The sequence below is a fragment of the Sphaerodactylus townsendi genome, linkage group LG02, assembly GCF_021028975.2.
Source record: "Sphaerodactylus townsendi isolate TG3544 linkage group LG02, MPM_Stown_v2.3, whole genome shotgun sequence".
Classification (NCBI taxonomy): domain Eukaryota; kingdom Metazoa; phylum Chordata; class Lepidosauria; order Squamata; family Sphaerodactylidae; genus Sphaerodactylus; species Sphaerodactylus townsendi.
Genome location: NC_059426.1, coordinates 70,286,472 through 70,303,976, shown reverse-complemented (window position 1 = coordinate 70,303,976; position 17,505 = coordinate 70,286,472). Strand labels below are relative to the sequence as shown.

Below are 17,505 nucleotides of genomic sequence, written 5' to 3'. Positions count from 1 at the left end.
TCATTCATTCATTCATTCATTCATTCATTCATTCATTCATTCATTCATTCATTCATTCATTCATTCATTCATTTATTGTGTTTTTGTTTAATTATTTATTTATAATGTCCAGGTTTACAGATAACACTGAATTATTCAGGGTTGTGAAAACCAAGCCCTGCCATAAAAAAACTCCATAAGGATCTCTGCAAATTGAGCGAGAGGGCAAGAAATTATGTGGCAGATTATGTACAATGTAATTAAAGGGATGAACAATAAATCCCAACTTCAGGTTTATGCTAACAGGGTCTGAACTTGCTCAACCTGAGAGGGAAAGAGAATATTGGGGTAGTAGTGAATAGTTCAATGAAAAATTTCTGTGAATGTTGCTGTACCAGTGAAAAGGCCAACTCTATTCTAGGGATTATTAGGAAAAGGACTGAAAATAAAACAGCCAATATTTTAATGCCTCTTTATAGATCTATAGTCCAGTCTCATTTGGAATAATGTGTGAAGTTTTGGTCACACATTGCAGTGATGGAAAAAGTGCATAAAAGGGCAACCAGGATGCTTAAGAGGTCGAGGCACCTTTCCTATGTGGAAAGATCTTTTGTGGACGTAGTTTGGCACTTTTTTAAAATTTAGCAAGGAGACCAGAGCATCCAGTGATTTTGATGGGCAATAGAGTCAGGATATACAAAAATGCCCCAGCTCAAGGACTGCCAGCTGCAAACTGACTCTCACCACCATGTGGCAAGGGAATCACATGGTGTCTTTTGCTTAAGAGGTGTCCTGGGGCATGCCACTCTTTGGTTTTACCCCTCAGCAGGTGAACTGGGAGGATGGGGTTATATCAGGCAGCAGGTGGGTTGCCCAGTGCTGGTCCCATCCTCATGCTGCACTAATACATTTTTTTTTGCTAAATTTGATAAAAGCTGTGGCCTATTTTTTTCATGGTCTTGTCTGCCTGGTGCCTTTTCCTCTTTGCCCTCACTCCTGCCTTTGATCCATGGGACTGCTAAGTAAAGGTCACTGTAGACTTTTATGGTATTACTTGCTACCATTTGGTGAGAAATATTTTGGGAGGGTTTTTTTAAAATGTGACTTTTCAAAAAGGCATTTCATTTGATTACCACAGAAATAACTGACCCTTTTTATACTGTACAGAAAGCTACTAATTTCTGGATGCTGTGGATTATAGTAAATGTTTACAAAGGGATGTTTGATAGAGGGGTTTTTTTTGTTAGATTCCCCAAATGCTCGATTTTAAGATATAAACAATTGAATGACTGTGGGACTACTTAATGGTGCCTATTCTTGTGGGATTTAATATCTCTATAGCAGCACACACCAGGAGCCTAAGAACAATAAGAGAAAAGATCCCAGAAGAAGTGGAATCATGAATAAATAGACTGTGGATGCCTAATCTGAGAAAGTTTCTTCTGATTTATCTATTACTCCATTCTATCGGTAAATTCCCCAGTTCTGGTATTCTGACTTTTAAAAAGGATGTTTCATGCTTTTGTCATTTATGAATTCATTTTTTGCGATTTATCTATTTTAAGAATCATTCATTAAGATATATCTGTCCTTAGTTAATATAGATCAAATAAATAAAATAATTCTGGACAAATAACGATAAGCACTGCTTGCTGAACACTTTTAGCTCTTTAGATGTTGGATATTTGCTCTAACCATGCAGAGCTTTCAAAGGGAACTGGCATTTACTTAATGAGATTTTTCAGAAGGGCATTTCAAACTGGGAAAGAAAATTTTGGGTTGAGGATTTTCATTTCTGATACGGATTATCTGAGGAACAGGACATTGTAATATTTGTGGGCTGCAGTAGAAAGCTGTATAAGCCTGCAGCAGGACAAATTGGCCACTTCACAAATTTGACCCTTCTCTGTATGTTTTATTTACTGATGATATTTTTATTTCTATTCTTTTGCTCCTGACAGGTAGATCATATTGATGGAAACGTTTCTGTGTAATCATAGCAGGGTCACTGAGTTCATTCTCCTAGGAATCACAAATCGATCTGAGTTAAGGCTGCCTTTATTCATCCTGTTTCTACTTGTCTATGAAGTTACCCTGGTAGGAAATCTGGGGTTGATCATTTTAATCAAGAGAGACTCACGACTTCACACTCCCATGTATTTCTTTCTCAGTAGTTTGGCTTTTGTGGACATTAACTATTCCTCAGCTCTAACCCCCAAAATATTAGTGGATCTCTTAGCTGAAAGAAAAAGCATTGGGTATTTTGGCTGTGCAATCCAACTATTTATATGTATTATATGTGGGAGTACTGAATGCCTCCTATTGGCTGTGATGGCCTATGACCGGTATGTGGCTGTCTGTAACCCTCTGCATTACTCTACAATAATGTCAGGGAAATTATGTGTTTGCCTAGTTGATGGTTCATATGTCCTTGGAATTTTGTATTCATTTTTACATACTATGTTCATCTTTACTTTATCCTTTTGTGGACCTAATGTGATCAATCATTATTTCTGTGATATTCCCCCACTCCTACAACTTTCTTCTTCTGACACCCATACTAATGAGATAGTAATATTTGTACAAGTTAGTATTAATTGTGTAGGTACTACAATGGTCATCTTAATCTCCTATGTTTGTATCTTGGCCACAGTCTTGAAGATACGTTCTGCTGAGAGTAGACGTAAGGCTTTTTCCACCTGTGCTTCCCACCTGACTGTTGTTAGTTTATTTTATGGGACAGCTTTCTTTATGTATTTGCGACCTAGCTCCAAGTACGCACTGGAACAAGACAAAGTGGCCTCCTTGTTCTACACGGTGGTCATTCCCATGCTGAACCCCTTGATCTACAGCCTGAGGAACAAAGATGTGCAAGAGGCTTTTAGAAGACATTTTCATTTGAAAATATGGTTATGATGAAAGCAGTTACACATAATGAGTAGAATGTTTGATTCAGATGTTGTCTACAACTTGACACTGTTTTTTCTAGTTTTACTTTCAACATTTCTTCAAAGAATCCTGGGAATTGTTGGGAGTTCAACATTTTTTTCCACTTAAAATGCTATTTCTAGAGTTTCTTCATAATTTCCAGAGAATGGCTGCAATACTAAGGACTTTTTTTCTGGGAGTAAGCCAGGCCCCCCCCCCCCAATAAAATAGGACTTACTTCTGAATATATCTGTTTGGGATTGTTTCCAATGACTGTGAGTGGCAGTATGAGGTTTCACTGAAGTTGAAATTAATTTACCAAGGTCAGCACTAACCTTATGCTATAGCTTGAGGCTAGGGATGTTTAGAGAATGTTTGAGGAGACATTTAGTTGGATTCTACCACACTATTCCATTGGTAGCAGTGTGTTCTTGGAGTGTGATAAATCTGCTTCTGGGTTGTTCCACCCATGACAAAACCAGTGTAGATGGAGAGATTGTTGTGTGAGAAACATGCCACCACAAGTGGAATGAAATGGAAGGGTTCGATTCATTATAATTATAAGTCAAATTATGAAATAATAAGCTGCAAAATAATGGAAAGATCCATTTTCATTCTTTATTATAATCACAATATTGTATATTATAAAACATTATATTTTAGTGACAATTTTAATGATAATAATAATGTTAAAACATTCTCCCTGACCTGAGCAACACAGTCAGCAGAATCTACTACCCTCTGGTTGCAGAGCAGTGGTGATGTTTAAAAGTTTTATCCATAGAAAACTAGCCTCTTTGAGAGGAAAAATCTAGCCTAGTCTACTCTTTCTCTCTTATATACTCATTTTTAAGTGAGCTCTTTTAATGGGGGAGGATTTAGATAAGATGTGACTTACTTTCTGTTTGAGGTTGTTCAGTTCATGAAAAACTGTACCACATAATTCTGGAGAACAAGTGCTACTTGATGAAATGTCTGGTTCTGGCAATTATTACCTTGCAGTTTTAGGTTTTAATAGGTAAAATGTCTTTATTCCTTCACATTAAGGCTACATGTCAAAAGAGATTAGGACTGAGATAATTTTGTGCCTTATATTTTAATGACATTGTCACTATATATGTTCTGCTATGAACTTTCTATTAATGCCTACAGAGTTTTCCTATGAAGAATAATATTTTCCACAAGATTATATAATCATACCACACACAAACCTGGTGAAAAAAAGAAGGGGGATAATTCCATGTTTGGATGAATAATGTGCCAAAGCTTTGTGAAAGTTTAAATGTCTGAAATGGGAGCAAAACAACTCTACTTATATGTGTCACTCTGTAACATCCAGTGCAGTTAGGAGCAGATTTGGTTCAAGGTGTTGCATGGTGGACAACATAGAGGACCACAAACACACAAGTTCCTTTATCTTAGGAATAAATCTACTGAGTATATGCAGAGCTTCAATGTATTTCTATCACTATTAAATAATCAGTATATATTTATCAGAGATTATGGAGAACATAAGAGTAGACTGGATCAGATCAATATTCTATCTAGGCAAATATGCTATTTCGTACTGTGGCCAACTACATGCCCGAGGGAAGCCCATTTAGTAGGCCACAAGCAAGGTCATCAGACAACAGCATTCACTGTTGACTGATCTGCATTTGACTGAGGCATTCTGCCTCTGAACCCATGGTCCAATGTGACAACAATGGTTAATAGTCAACTACAGATCTATCCTCTGCAAATCAGTAACTCTAACCTCAGTATCTCCTGTCCCTTACTTTTTGGAGGTCTGGGACAGTGGGACTGACCTCCATTCATGTATACACCTTCTATATGTCTGAAGGAATCAATGAGCCCATTAATTAGATCACTGCATTCTCTTTGAACATAACTCTATTAATTTTGCCACACCCTCCCCTATTTAAAAGAAAGCTTCTTGACCAGATTGATAAATTTGCCAGACACTTCTGCTAATATTAATAAAGATTTTAGCAAAGGCTATCTTAAAAATAAAAAAACTGAATAAACCTCAGAACAAATACAAAAATTGTATGTGTACATGTGTAAGGTGCTGTCAAGTCGCAGCCGACATACAGAAATCTCAGCAAGAGACTTCCAAGGCAAGTGATAAGCTGAGGTGGTTTGCCATTACTGCCTTTTGCAGAAATGTCCTTGGAGGTCTCCTTTTAAAAGTCACCTTTCCAACTACCAGTCTGACAAGACCGGGCTATATCATGCTACCTTCCCCCTCTCAGAAGCAATATACTAGGTAATTATATAGATAATTTTATATACATAAATCATAGCACTCATGCACAGAATAATTTTCTCTGAAGAGCTTTGTTGAGAAATGAAGTTCTGAAATACTTCAGTGGCTTAATCCCAGTAGGTTTCAGAACAAATAAAATACTGTGGAAACACAATTTGCTTGCATAGTATCCAAGCAGAACTTTCAGTAGTCTCCTCACAGGTGAGATGAACCAATTATTATGAGAGCATAAGGAAAAGAAATGAATCATGGGGAAAATACCTATGTAGGAACCAAACAAATGGATGGGTGTTGCTGGATTTAGAATTTATGCTATGGATGTGTGCAACTAGGGACCCACTAATAAATACAGTCCACAGCCATGCCTTCTAGCAGCATGATGATAACTTGTGGGCTGGTTTCTTCAACACAGTCAATAATACTTAGTATTATGTGTAGTTATTTAATAAGGTCTTCCATGAAAGAAATTGTACAAGTAGGTAGGTTACGTGAAGTTGGTCGCAAAGACCAGACAATGAATGGCTCTAATTTAGGAGAAAAGTAGAGTTGGGTGTGGAGTTGATGGGCAGAAATTTGCTGGTTAATCTCACACTGAATGGTCAAAATGCGCCTTAGATTCTTTCTTTCATTTCATTTCTTTAGTTTTTACTGTTCACTATGCACACATAATGACTTGGGCAATATTGGGCTTTGATATGAAAGCCCATATTCCAAGAAATGTTTAGTTATGAATGCCTTGAGAAGCCTTGGGTAACAAGTCAGCATCTTTCAGCCTAATTTAACAAAATGGGAAAGCACTTAGCAAAAAACATGCTAGGTATTATAAAGCAATGTGAAAGACATGGTTTTTCAATGAGAGGAAAAACAGAACAATGCCTAGATAAAATACAATATTTGGGTCCTTGATTATTCTCACTAGGAACATACTGGTTTGAAAGGGTTAAGTAAACAATTGTCCAAACATGGAGTACATGGCCCTCCTTCTTGCCTCATTTCATTTATTTGTAAGCACCAGGAGCTGAAAAGGTCTGGGAAGATTGTAGATCTTTTCCTGAGGTCACCTAAGTGTAGGTCTTATCACAAGACATTCTAAACAGAAATAAATGCATGTACTTGTAAAGACAATGTATAACTACATATCTGTATTTTTTGCATATATTAGATACAGCCAGTATGGTGCAAGGATTAATCTGCCAGCCTAGGATCTGGGAGAGCCAGATTCAGATCCCTACATTGTCATGAATCGAATGGCTGATATTTGGGTCTGTCTCTCAGGCTAACTTACCCCCACCCTTTTTTTTTGCTGTCAAGTCACACCCAAATTGTGAGGACCATTCAAGACAAGAGACCTTCAGAAGTGATTAGCCATTTCCTGCCTCTGCATAGTAGACTTGGTATCCCTTGGTGTTCTCCCATCCAAATACTGATCAGGACCAAACCAGCCTAGCTTCCAAGAGATTGAGCTTGCCTGGACTAGCCAGATCAGAGCAACATTTATTACATGCCATGGATTTAAAAAATAGATATGCATTCTTTTTTCAAAATCTCTTTAAGTCCAATACTGTTATCCTACTGAGATGAATGGTAACAAGGCAGTAATACTGAATGTCATAAATGCAAAAATGTTAGTATTATTGTTTTAAATTAAATTAGAATGTATTTTAAATGAAATAAATGGTTTCACAAATGACAAACAATAATATAAGGCTGCAGCTAATACACAAATTCAGAAAACAAAGCAGACATGGCTGTTACAAAAATAAACTCAGTATCTTGAGAAGGTAAGGATCTGTCAGAAGGAAAGGCATTCACATTGGTCCATATGCATTGTCTGAACTATAACCTTTGCATTTAAGCATTTATTAAAACATTTATATGCTGCCTTTTTCTCCATCCAAGAAGGCTCAAAGTGGTTGCAAGTGTGACAAGGAAATCTATAACTTCATCCATTATAAAACAGTCTCTCCTTCTCAAAGAACTCTATTCCATGCAGGTAACACACTTTGGATGAAATGTCTGAAGAAAATCAAACAGTGATCACTGAGTTCATATTTGTGGGATTAACACAAGATCCTGTACTGCAACGGATTCTCTTTATGATATTCCTCATTATCTACATCATCAGCTTGATGGGGAATCTTTCACTGATTATATTAATTAGTGCCAGTTCTCAGCTTCACACTCCAATGTACTTCTTCCTCAGCAATTTATCTTTTTTGGATATCTGTTATTCCTCAGTGGTTGCTCCCCAAACACTAGTCAATTCTATAGCAGATAAAAAATCAATTTCTCTCGCTAGATGTGCAACACAATTGTATTTTTTCATCGCTTTGGGGACCACAGAATGTTGTCTTCTAGCTGTGATGGCATATGACCGGTATGTGGCCATCTGTAGCCCTCTGTTGTATCCAGTCCTCATGTCACCTAAGGTCTGTATCCCTCTGGTAATTGGATCATACACTCTTGGGATTTTTCATTCTCTTGTTCATACGACCTTCACATTTAAATTGTCTTTCTGCGGATCTAACAAGATAAACCATTTTTATTGTGATATTACACCACTGTTATCCATCTCTTGTTCTGATACATATGTTAGTGAAGTTCTTTTATTTAGTCTTGTAGGAGGCATTGAAATTATCACCATCCTGGCTGTTGTGATCTCATACACCTACATTCTTGCCACCATTCTCAGAATTCACTCAGTCCAAGGGAGACAGAAGGCATTTTCTACCTGTGTCTCTCATTTTACAGGTGTCACAATTTACCATGGGACAATTCTCTTCATGTATTTGAGACCAACCTCTAGCTACTCTTTGGATTCTGACAAAATTCTTGCTGTATTCTATACAATGGCAATCCCCTTGCTTAATCCCTTGATATATAGCCTGAGGAACAAAGATGTGAAAGAAGCTTTGAATTACTTTCTTAAAAAGAACCTTTCTGTACATGTACTTGTTAGCATGATTGATAACATCTGGAAGAAATCATAAGAACTGCTGGTCAAGAATGAAATCATCTACTTGAAAAGATGATTTTACATTTCTAAAATATGTAGATAAAAATGAAGAATTTATGAGTAGGTTAGAGTAATATGTATTGTAAAAAAGTGAAGAAAAAAGAAAAAAAGCACTTGGAAAAATGTACATTCATAGAAGAATTATTTTCCAGGTTTTTTTTCTATTATGTTTAGAGGATGGAAATCTTATCTGAGTCCAAAATGATTTTTATAAAGTACTGTAAGAAATATTGTATATATTATCATATACAACATACCTAGATAGAACATCAGTGAATTGAAACTAGTAATATGTGAATAATATTGTATTAATAATTGGTTATAACTTCCATAAATCTTACAAAAACATATGATTGTAATTCTTTTTTATTTAAAAATATGAGGAGTAGGGTTGGAGATTCGGACAGTCCAAATCCGAATTTTTACCGAATCTGCACGGATTCGGACGGATTCGGACGAGCAGGAGCCGAATCTGAGCTGTCCGAATCCTAACAGATCCGAATCCATGGGATTCGGATTACCAACGAATGCGTTTTATTTTTGGTGTTTTTTTTCACATTTTGGCCTGCAGGGGAGACATTTTTAAACATATCAGCACCAAATTTTCAGGGTGGGAGACTGTCCTGATGATACCCTCCAAGTTTGGTGCATTTTGGTTTAGGGGCCAAAGTTATGGACCCCAAAGTGGTGTCCCTATCCCCCATTCTTTCCAATGGGAACTAAGGAGATGAGGGCTACCCTTTTCAGGGTCCATAACTTTGGCCCCTGAACCAAACTGCACTAAACTTGGAGGGTATCATCAGGACAGTCTCACTGAAATATTGGTACCGATACATCTACAAATGCCTGCAGGCACTGAAATTTGCACAAGATTCTTTGTTCTGCAGTGACTTAGCTGCATTGCTGTCAATAGGGAATTTCTGAGGGGCTGTGGAGTGCACATTTTTCATGGTAAACCCACAAAACTTTCAGGGTATCTTCAGGAGAGTCTCTGGATGACACCATCCAGGTTTGGGGAACTTTACTTCAGGTGGAAGTGGGAGATGGGCCCTACCCTTTTTGGGTCCCATAGAATTAAACCCCCTGAAGCAAAATTCCCCAAACCTGGATGGTGTCATCCAGAAATGTGCACCTCACAGCCCTCCCAAGAAATTCCCCATTGACAGCAATACAGCTAAGTAACTGAAGGACAAAGAATCTTGGGCAAATTTCTGTGCCCTGAGATGTATCGGCACCAAATTATCAGAGTATCATCAGGTGACTGTCCTGATGTTGCCCACCAAGTTTGGTGCAGTTTGGTTCAGGTATGGACCCTCAAAGGGGGGCCTCTATCCCCCATTGTTTCCAATGGGAGCTGATAGGGGATGGGGGCTACACCTTTGAGAGTCCATAACTTTGGCTCCCCTGAACCAAACTGCACCAAACTTTGGGGGTATCATCAGGACAGTCTCCTGATGTTACCCTGAAAGTTTGGTGTCACTAGCTTTAAAAATGCTGGTTTGCGTGTTTCACCGCTCCTGCACTCCAGCAGGCTTCATGTGCAGGAGCGGTGAAACATGAAAACCGGAATTTTTAAAGCTAAGTGGCCCTGATGACACTAAGTTTGGTGCAGTTTGGTTCAGGGCTGGATTATGGACCCTCAAAGGGGCCTCTATCCCCATTGTTTCCAATGACAGCTAAGGAGATGGTGGCTACCATTTTGAGGGTCCATAACTTTGGCCCCTGAACCAAACTGCACCAGGGTGTGTCATCAGGACAGTCTCCTGATGATACCCTGATATTTTGGTGCTGATATGTCACAAAATGTGCCCCTGCAGGCACCCCCAAAAATTTGCCCAAGATTCTTTTTTCTGCAGTGACTTCTGCATTGCTGTCAATGTGGAATTTCTGGTGGAGGGCTGTGGGGTGCACATTTATCAAGGTATAGAAGAACTTTGCTTATGGGGGCAGTGGGAGATGGACCCTACCCATAACATTGAACCCCTTGAAGCAACGGTCACCAAACCTGGATGGTGTCATGAAGAGACTCTCCTGAAGACACCCTGAAAGTTTTGTGGGTTTACCATGAGAAATGTGCACTCCACAGCCCTCCCACAGAAATTTCCTATTGGCTGCAATGGAGCCAGCCAGCCACTACAGAGCACAGAATCTGGGGAAATTTCTTTGGGTGACTGTGAGGGGTGCAGTTTTAGAGCTACTGTCACCAAAATTTCGGGGTATCATACAAGTACTGTCCCTATGATACTCCCCAAGTTTGGTGAAGTTTGGTTCAGGGGTCCAACGTTATGGACCTTCAAAAGTGTAGCCCCCATCTCCTGTTAGCTTCCATTGGAAACAATGGGGGATGGGGCACCCCTTTTGAGTGTCAATAACCTTGCCCCCCCTGAACCAAACTGCACCAAACTTGGGGAGAATCATCAGGACAGTCTCCAGATGATATCCTGAAACTTTGGTGCCGCTAGCTTTAAAATTGCGCCCCCTGCAGGCCAAAACGTGTAAAAACACCCAAAATTCAAAAAAATAATAAAACGGACCCGAATTTTTCGGATTTACCCGAATTTTCGGGTATATCCGAATTGGCTATGATTCGGATTCGGGCATACAAATCATTTTATGCCCCAAAATACCCAAATCCGAATTTTACCGAATTTTTTTAGTATTGACCAACCCTAATGAGGAGGAGTTATTTGGGAATGGATACAAATAAACAGTTTATTAATGAACTGTTCAGATCCAAATAAGAAAAAAATGCCCATTAAATAATATCCCCAAGGAAATAGATTCTTTCCTTTTATGGGAGCATGTAACTTCAGAGGAATGTGTAAAAATAATACAGTCCCTTTCCAATAGTAAGGTACCCAGAGTGGATGTAATTCCTCCAGAGGTCTTTAAATCCAACATATCTTGGTTGGCTCCAATTCTTGCAAAAGTTTTTTTAAATATAAATGCTCAATGTAAGATCCCAGAAAACTGGAACCAGAGTATAACCGTTCCCATCTTCAAGAAAGAAGAGAAATCTAGCCCAACAAACTATAAACCTATAAATCTATTAAACAAGTCCTATAAACTTTACACATGCTTCCTCCTTGATACATTAAATGACTGGGCTGAAGAGAACAAGAAATGTTTCTCTCTTTCTCACAATACTAGAACCAGGGGGCATACATTGAAAATGCTGGGGGTAAGAGTTTGAACTAATAAAAGGAAACATTTCTTCATGCAATGCGTGATTGGTGTTTGGAATATGCTGCCACAGGAGGTGGTGATGGGCACTAACCTGGATAGCTTTAAAAGGGGCTTGGACAGATTTATGGAGGAGAAGTCGATCAATGGCTACCAATCTTGATCCTCCTTGATCTGAGATTGCAAATTTTAGTTGATCTGGACCCCCAAACCACTGAACCCGCCCAGTGCTCCATCCATATACACACGTACAGAGTTGGATGCGGGTCGTTGTGAAGAACTGGCTTAATGCCAGGTCTAGGGTTCCACACGATGACCACTCTGGATTTCATCAATCAGTAGTGTTTATTGTAATGGACATCTGAACCCCAGCTTTGCAAAAGCCAGTTCTTCCCCAATCCCCAACTCCTCACATAATAATACCAATGATACCATCCTCCATCCTGCCCCTTCCCACATAACATGAAGGCGGGAAAAGTGTGTGAAAGCTACAGTCTTCCACAAGGCTAGGTGGGAGATAGGAAGCCATCTGGCCGAGAAGGCCAGAGATGCCTCTTTTATCTAAGCAGACAGGGGAAAAAAGCAACAGCGTAGAGGCCCCATTCAGGTTGACTCAAGGCTGAACATCTAGGCACTCTAACAGAGAGTAAGACTCTGCTGTAGTTCTTTACTGGAGGGAGCCATATGTAATCTAGTGTTGATGTAACCAGGGTAAGCGTTACAGTGGTCAGATGTTTTCTGAGAAGGAAAGGCACTCCTGGGCACAATTGTCACTTGCTTATCCAGCAGTTGGACTGGATCCAAGAGCACATCCAAATTATGAAGCTGTTTATCCAAGAGGAATGCAGCCCCATCCAGAACAGGTGTCTTCTTTAAAAGTCTTATACCCATGGTCTTGTACCCATGCCACTCATGCCATTGGAAATTGTTGGTGAGGAAGGGATCCTTATAGGTGTCCTCGAGCAATGAATTATTCTGTAGGAATATGACTGAATAACTCATGGTCTCCCAACTAGGACTTCTGAAGATCCTTTTCCCCTAGACTGCACAGGAAGAGAATCTCCTCCCATTTTCTCATTCCTTGCTGCTATTGGCATCAGCATTTAAGTGCCACTGACCAGGCTGTTACTGCATATCCATCCCTACATTGGCAGGCTTGGCATCTACTTGTGGCATGGCTGCTTGCTTGGGCCAGTCACACAGCTTAACCTACCTCACAGGGCTGTTGTGGGGATAAAATGGAGGAGAGTGATGTAAGATACTTTGGGTTCACAGTGGGGAGGAGTATGAATAATGCAAGTAAAGAAATAAATAAAATAATAAAATATATTATTCCAGAGGGCAGATTGCCTTTTTCCTATCCCTTCTTCACTTTGCTCTCTCCTATGGAATACATGTTTTTCTAATTAAAAACAAAGAACAGATGCTGCACATTAATACTTTTGGGACTTTAAGACACATCTTCATTTCTTCCACAAGTGTTTATGCTGGATTTTGAGGATTCCTCTAGAGACACAGAGTTTTGAGAGCTGCAGTTTGTACAAACTCTGCTCCGACTATATATACCTGCCAATTTAGAATACCATTTTAAGCATCTAGTTCAAGCAAACCTACTAAATGTTAGTTCTTGAGGTGGCAAAATTATCTTTGTAGTTAAAAGCAAAATAAGCCACCATAGTCCCCTATCTGGAATTCAGCTATATCAGTGGCATTTATTTACATATGGATTACTGCCTCAAAACGGTTAGTACCCTTTCCCTCGCTACTGGGAACTGTTCATAGCTGTGACAGATACCAGACCAGCAGCTTGTGAATCATTTTAGTTTTTAGAGGAATATAGACAGGATAGGATAGCATGAAGAAAAGCATTTGGAACTTATAGACTGCTTATTCAACATCAGGTATCATAGGCAACACAGCTTCAGAGAGAAGAGTAAGGTAGAATGACATTTTCAGATCAGAATGATGATTACACTTATTGCCAAGGGGAAAATGAGTACAAATGGTCTGAAACATTAAGCAAGCTGGGTACTCATTTTACTGACCTCAGAAGGATGGAAGGCTGAGTCAACCTGGCTACCTGAAACTGACTTCCACTGGGACTGAACTCAGGTCGTGAGTAGGGCTTTAACTGCAGTACTGCAGCTTATCACTCTGCACCATGAAGTTCCCTATGGCTGTCTTAAAGGAACCCAAAACACTGTTTTTCAGTAATTGAGGGGAAAATTACTGTCTAAGGATGCTGTTACAAGTTAGATTTTCTGACATTTGTTACACATTACACAAAATCTCCTCCATTGTACATCTACCAAGTAGGCTCTTTCCTATTAAATCTGAAGCCATAATTAGGTGGACTTGGAGCATGCTCTCTCTTTCTCACTCTCACTCACACTAACACACACTCATATCTAATTAAGGCAGCTGCTTATGCTGAAGCAGAAAATTATTATACAAGGTAAGCCTAAAATGATTGCATTTTTGTCAGTTTATAGCATTTTTAATTAAATATTATGAACATAGATAGTAACGTATCTTAATTTTATTCATGAGGTTTGATCATATAGGCTAAGTTCAGCCATAATTTTCATTTATTTATTGTTGCGATCAATTGACCTGAAAAACATACGTACAACAAAAAACAATATCTGTTTGACACATAAAACATACATACTACAAAAAAAAACCCCAATATCTGATCAGCAATAATAAACAGATCCATGGGTTAAAAGAACAAAAGGGTTACGTAGATCTGAGAACAAAATATTACGACAGGGGAATGGCTTCTTGAAATCTCTGTTTTTTAATTCTGAAGTTCAGCCATAATGTAAAACCTTGGCTTAACTATGCTATAATGATTGTTGTTATCTGAATATGGGCCACTTTAATAATTATGGCTAGTTACGGTCTGTCAAAGCAGGATCTGAGATTGGTTTAAAGTTGGTTAATTCACAGTTGATCCAGAGTGGGCAGGGATGAGATGACCAGGCACTGGCAGCATGAGGCAGCTGAGTTCCGCATGTTAGTTGAGGCTTGCTGGGCTAATGATTCAGTCCGTGGGGGGATGTTTTGGTGCCCCCACGTGACTGGAATGGTGGCGCCCAGGGACATTGGGTACCCCATGTCCCTAGGTAAATACGCCTCTGGTTGATCTTAACTATGGCTCTCTCTGTGCCCTGAACATCTTGGCTTTATTCCAGTTTGTTTCGTGGAGATGCCCTTATAGACTCCCTGGTTATAGAGATGCCTAGCCTGGGTGAAGGCAATGGCACCAGTAAGTGACCATTTCTGCACAAGTCACTGAAAATGTCTGCAAAACATTTTCAATCCTCCCCATTTGTCTGCACTCAGCCCCTCAAAAATGCTTCCTGGCCACAATTCTATGATTCTCCTGTTTTATTTTAATGTCTCCATGGATTCGTAGCTTCGATGCCTCAAAGCCTTACACTGCAATTCTTCATGGGTTGTCTTCAACGCTTCAAAGATATCACCCCCCCCTTTTTTTTAATGGCAGAGGTAAACAGATGAGACAGCAGAGTGAGCTCAGAAAATGGTATTGTGGTGGAAGTCCATGGACTTTTTGGAAACATTTTTATAAAAAGAATCACTAAAATAGAAGATGCATATAAAACATTTTGAGGCTGGAAATAAAACATTTTGAGCTAATAAGTATTCCGAACTCTTCAGAGAAAATGTTTTATTTCCTGCCTCAAAACATTTTATTTTGGTTGGGTGGAAAGGGCTAGATAATCAAGTTGTCAGACACTAGTTTAAGTAATAAATTATGTGTGCTAGAGAAGAAATAGATGTCTGACAAGAACTTTAGGTAAATTATTTTCATTTAAATTTGCTTGGAAAAAATTCTAATTTATATTATCAACATTTTTTCTCCAAAATCCCCAAATATGGATCTTTTCTTTTTAAAGAATGATGGCCACTGCATAAATCAGGGTTTACTTTCTGTGCCTGAAACAAAACATCACTCTGGGCTCTCAAAAGGCCTTTGGTGCTTCCAACTTTCTGAATTAACTGGGAGTGTAATAGCTGTAGGAAGACTGTTTGGAGCAGAGAAGATCATAGGCAGTCAATACTAGGAGGTAGCATCACAGTAACTCTTTTGCCTCAATGCCCTGCTGTTGCACTCAGGAATAACTGGTTGGCCACTGTGTGAATCTGTATGTTGGACTAGATGGATGACTAATCTAATCCAGCAGGCTTTTTCTTATGTTCCGAGTCACTCCCTATTAAAAGTGACTTGCAATTCAAACCTTACTTCAATTGTTCTCCGATTCCCCTTGTAAATTATGACCAGTTCATAAAAAAAGATTATTATTATTATTATTATTATTATTATTATTATTATTATTATTATTATTTAATTTGTATACCGCCCGATCCCCGAAGGGCTCCGGGCGGTGAACAACATTCACTACAACATCAACAGGAGCGGTCGTACAAATATAAACACATAGGCTCCATCCCATAAAATAGCTTAAAACTCATAAAACAGCAAAAAACCATAATACATAATAAAAGGCGTCCGACCCCAATTTAAAACCTACCCCCATGGGGGGGGGATGGCAGGACCCCTCAATATGAGGGGACCCTGATGTAACTGCCCTAGGGGCAGTGTTTTTGCAGAATTTTGTGTTTTTGCAGAATTATGTGTTTTTGCAGAATTTTGTGGTGTGCACACTTTGTTTGTGAGGTGCATCCTCCTTACTGGGTTTCAGCAAGCTAGCAAATACCCTTGTCTAATCACTCATATTGATCAAACTCATGTCCCTGAGGAGCTCTACAAAGAATGCATGATAGTGCACCCGGCCACTGCCAGATGCTTACCATCAGCTTTTGGTAGCTAATATTATACTATATCTGGAAGGGAGGGTTTCTCTTTCACAAACTAGCATTTGATAGACATATTAATGGATTTGTCTTTTGAACTTTCCCAAGCCAGTGGCTATACATTTCATAGCTTAGACATATGTAGTACGAAGAAACTGTATGTCTACCTATGCCATGTTCTTCTGTTTTGCAGCTCTGAAGAGAAACAGGAATACAATGTCTGAAGACAACATTACCACAGTGGTCAACACATTTGTATTTGTAGATTTAATAAGCAACCCTAAATTCCAGATTATTCTCTTCTTTCTGCTCCTGCTTATTTATACAGCAACCTTGCTTGGAAATCTGGGAATTATTGCCTTAATAAGATCTAGTCCCCAACTTCACACACCAATGTACTTCTTTCTCAGCAATCTTTCTTTCCTGGATGTGTGCTTCTCATCTGTGGTAACCCCTAGGACATTAGTGAACATTCTGGTAGAGAAATCCATATCTCTGACTGGATGTGCTATTCAAATGTACTTTGTAATAGGTCTGGCAAGCACTGAGTGCTTTTTACTTGGGGCTATGGCATATGATCGATATGTAGCTATTTGTAAACCACTGCTGTACCCAAGCATTATGTCCCCTCGAATTTGTATTCTTTTGGTGATTGGATCATATATACTTGGGCTTTTGCATTCTCTTGTTCAAACAGTCTTTACCTTCAGACTATCCTTCTGTGGATCTAATAAAATCAGTCATTTATATTGTGATATCAGTGCACTTCTATTACTCTCCTGTTCTGATACCTATCTCAATGAACTACTGATTTTTTGTGTTGCTGGCTCAGTGGAAACAATCACTGCTTTGAGTGTCTTCATTTCATATGCATATATTTTGGCCAACATTGTGAAGATCAGCTCAGCCGCAGGAAGACTCAAAGCCTTCTCTACATGCACCTCTCACCTGACTGCTGTCACCATCTTCCATGGGTCAATTCTCATCTTGCATTTCCGACCCAAGTCTAGCAATGGATCTTCCATCCAAGATGTGAGTGACAAAATTCTTGCTGTATTCTACACTACTGTAACCCCATTGTTGAACCCACTGATTTATAGTCTCAGAAACAAGGAGGTGAAGGATGCCTGGAGTGCTACTCAGAGGAAGCTGTGCGTCAAAAACTGATTAGTGCCTGACAATTTTTAGTTGGATTAAATAACTATATGAAAGGACATTAGTATGCATCCATCAATATACTACTCACTTTTCAGTTCGAAATACATATTATTTTAGTTAAAATAGTAGG

The 17,505-nt window shown here is 39.1% G+C and overlaps 3 protein-coding genes across 4 annotated transcripts; all 3 read left to right on the top strand.

The window, feature by feature from the left end:
- Positions 1 to 226: 226 nt before the first annotated feature.
- Positions 227 to 2,895, top strand: LOC125427146 (olfactory receptor 1020-like). 2 transcript variants are annotated; one of them, XM_048486235.1, is made up of 2 exons: positions 227 to 259; positions 1,972 to 2,895. In XM_048486235.1, the coding sequence occupies exons 1-2, from the start codon at positions 227 to 229 to the stop codon at positions 2,893 to 2,895; spliced, it is 957 nt and encodes a 318-aa protein (XP_048342192.1). The 2 variants fall into 2 exon arrangements, with proteins under 2 accessions (XP_048342192.1, XP_048342193.1); XM_048486236.1 differs by lacking the exon at positions 227 to 259 and adding an exon at positions 728 to 750 and having other exon boundaries at positions 1,983 to 2,895.
- Positions 2,896 to 7,188: 4,293 nt separating this feature from the next.
- On the top strand, positions 7,189 to 8,252 carry LOC125426275 (olfactory receptor 1019-like). Its single transcript, XM_048484536.1, has 2 exons — positions 7,189 to 8,124; positions 8,232 to 8,252. The coding sequence occupies exons 1-2, from the start codon at positions 7,189 to 7,191 to the stop codon at positions 8,250 to 8,252; spliced, it is 957 nt and encodes a 318-aa protein (XP_048340493.1).
- Positions 8,253 to 13,742: 5,490 nt separating this feature from the next.
- LOC125426274 (olfactory receptor 1019-like) lies at positions 13,743 to 17,384 on the top strand. The gene is made up of 2 exons (XM_048484535.1): positions 13,743 to 13,830; positions 16,411 to 17,384. Exons 1-2 carry the CDS (start codon positions 13,803 to 13,805, stop codon positions 17,382 to 17,384), a joined length of 1,002 nt encoding a protein of 333 aa, XP_048340492.1. The 5' UTR covers positions 13,743 to 13,802.
- The last annotated feature ends 121 nt before the right edge of the window (positions 17,385 to 17,505 follow it).

Bases quoted from the DNA above. Each gene is read 5' to 3' on its own strand.
- LOC125427146 (XM_048486235.1), top strand. From the start codon at position 227: ATGTACAATGTAATTAAAGGGATGAACAATAAA. The intron at 260-1,971 runs TCCCAACTTCAG...ACGTTTCTGTGT, and splicing joins TTAAAGGGATGAACAATAAA to AATCATAGCAGGGTCACTGA.
- LOC125426274 (XM_048484535.1), top strand. From the start codon at position 13,803: ATGCTGAAGCAGAAAATTATTATACAAG. The intron at 13,831-16,410 runs GTAAGCCTAAAA...TCTGTTTTGCAG, and splicing joins GCAGAAAATTATTATACAAG to CTCTGAAGAGAAACAGGAAT.
- LOC125426275 (XM_048484536.1), top strand. From the start codon at position 7,189: ATGTCTGAAGAAAATCAAACAGTGATCACTGAGTTCATATTTGTGGGA. The intron at 8,125-8,231 runs GTACTTGTTAGC...TAAAATATGTAG, and splicing joins AAAAGAACCTTTCTGTACAT to ATAAAAATGAAGAATTTATG.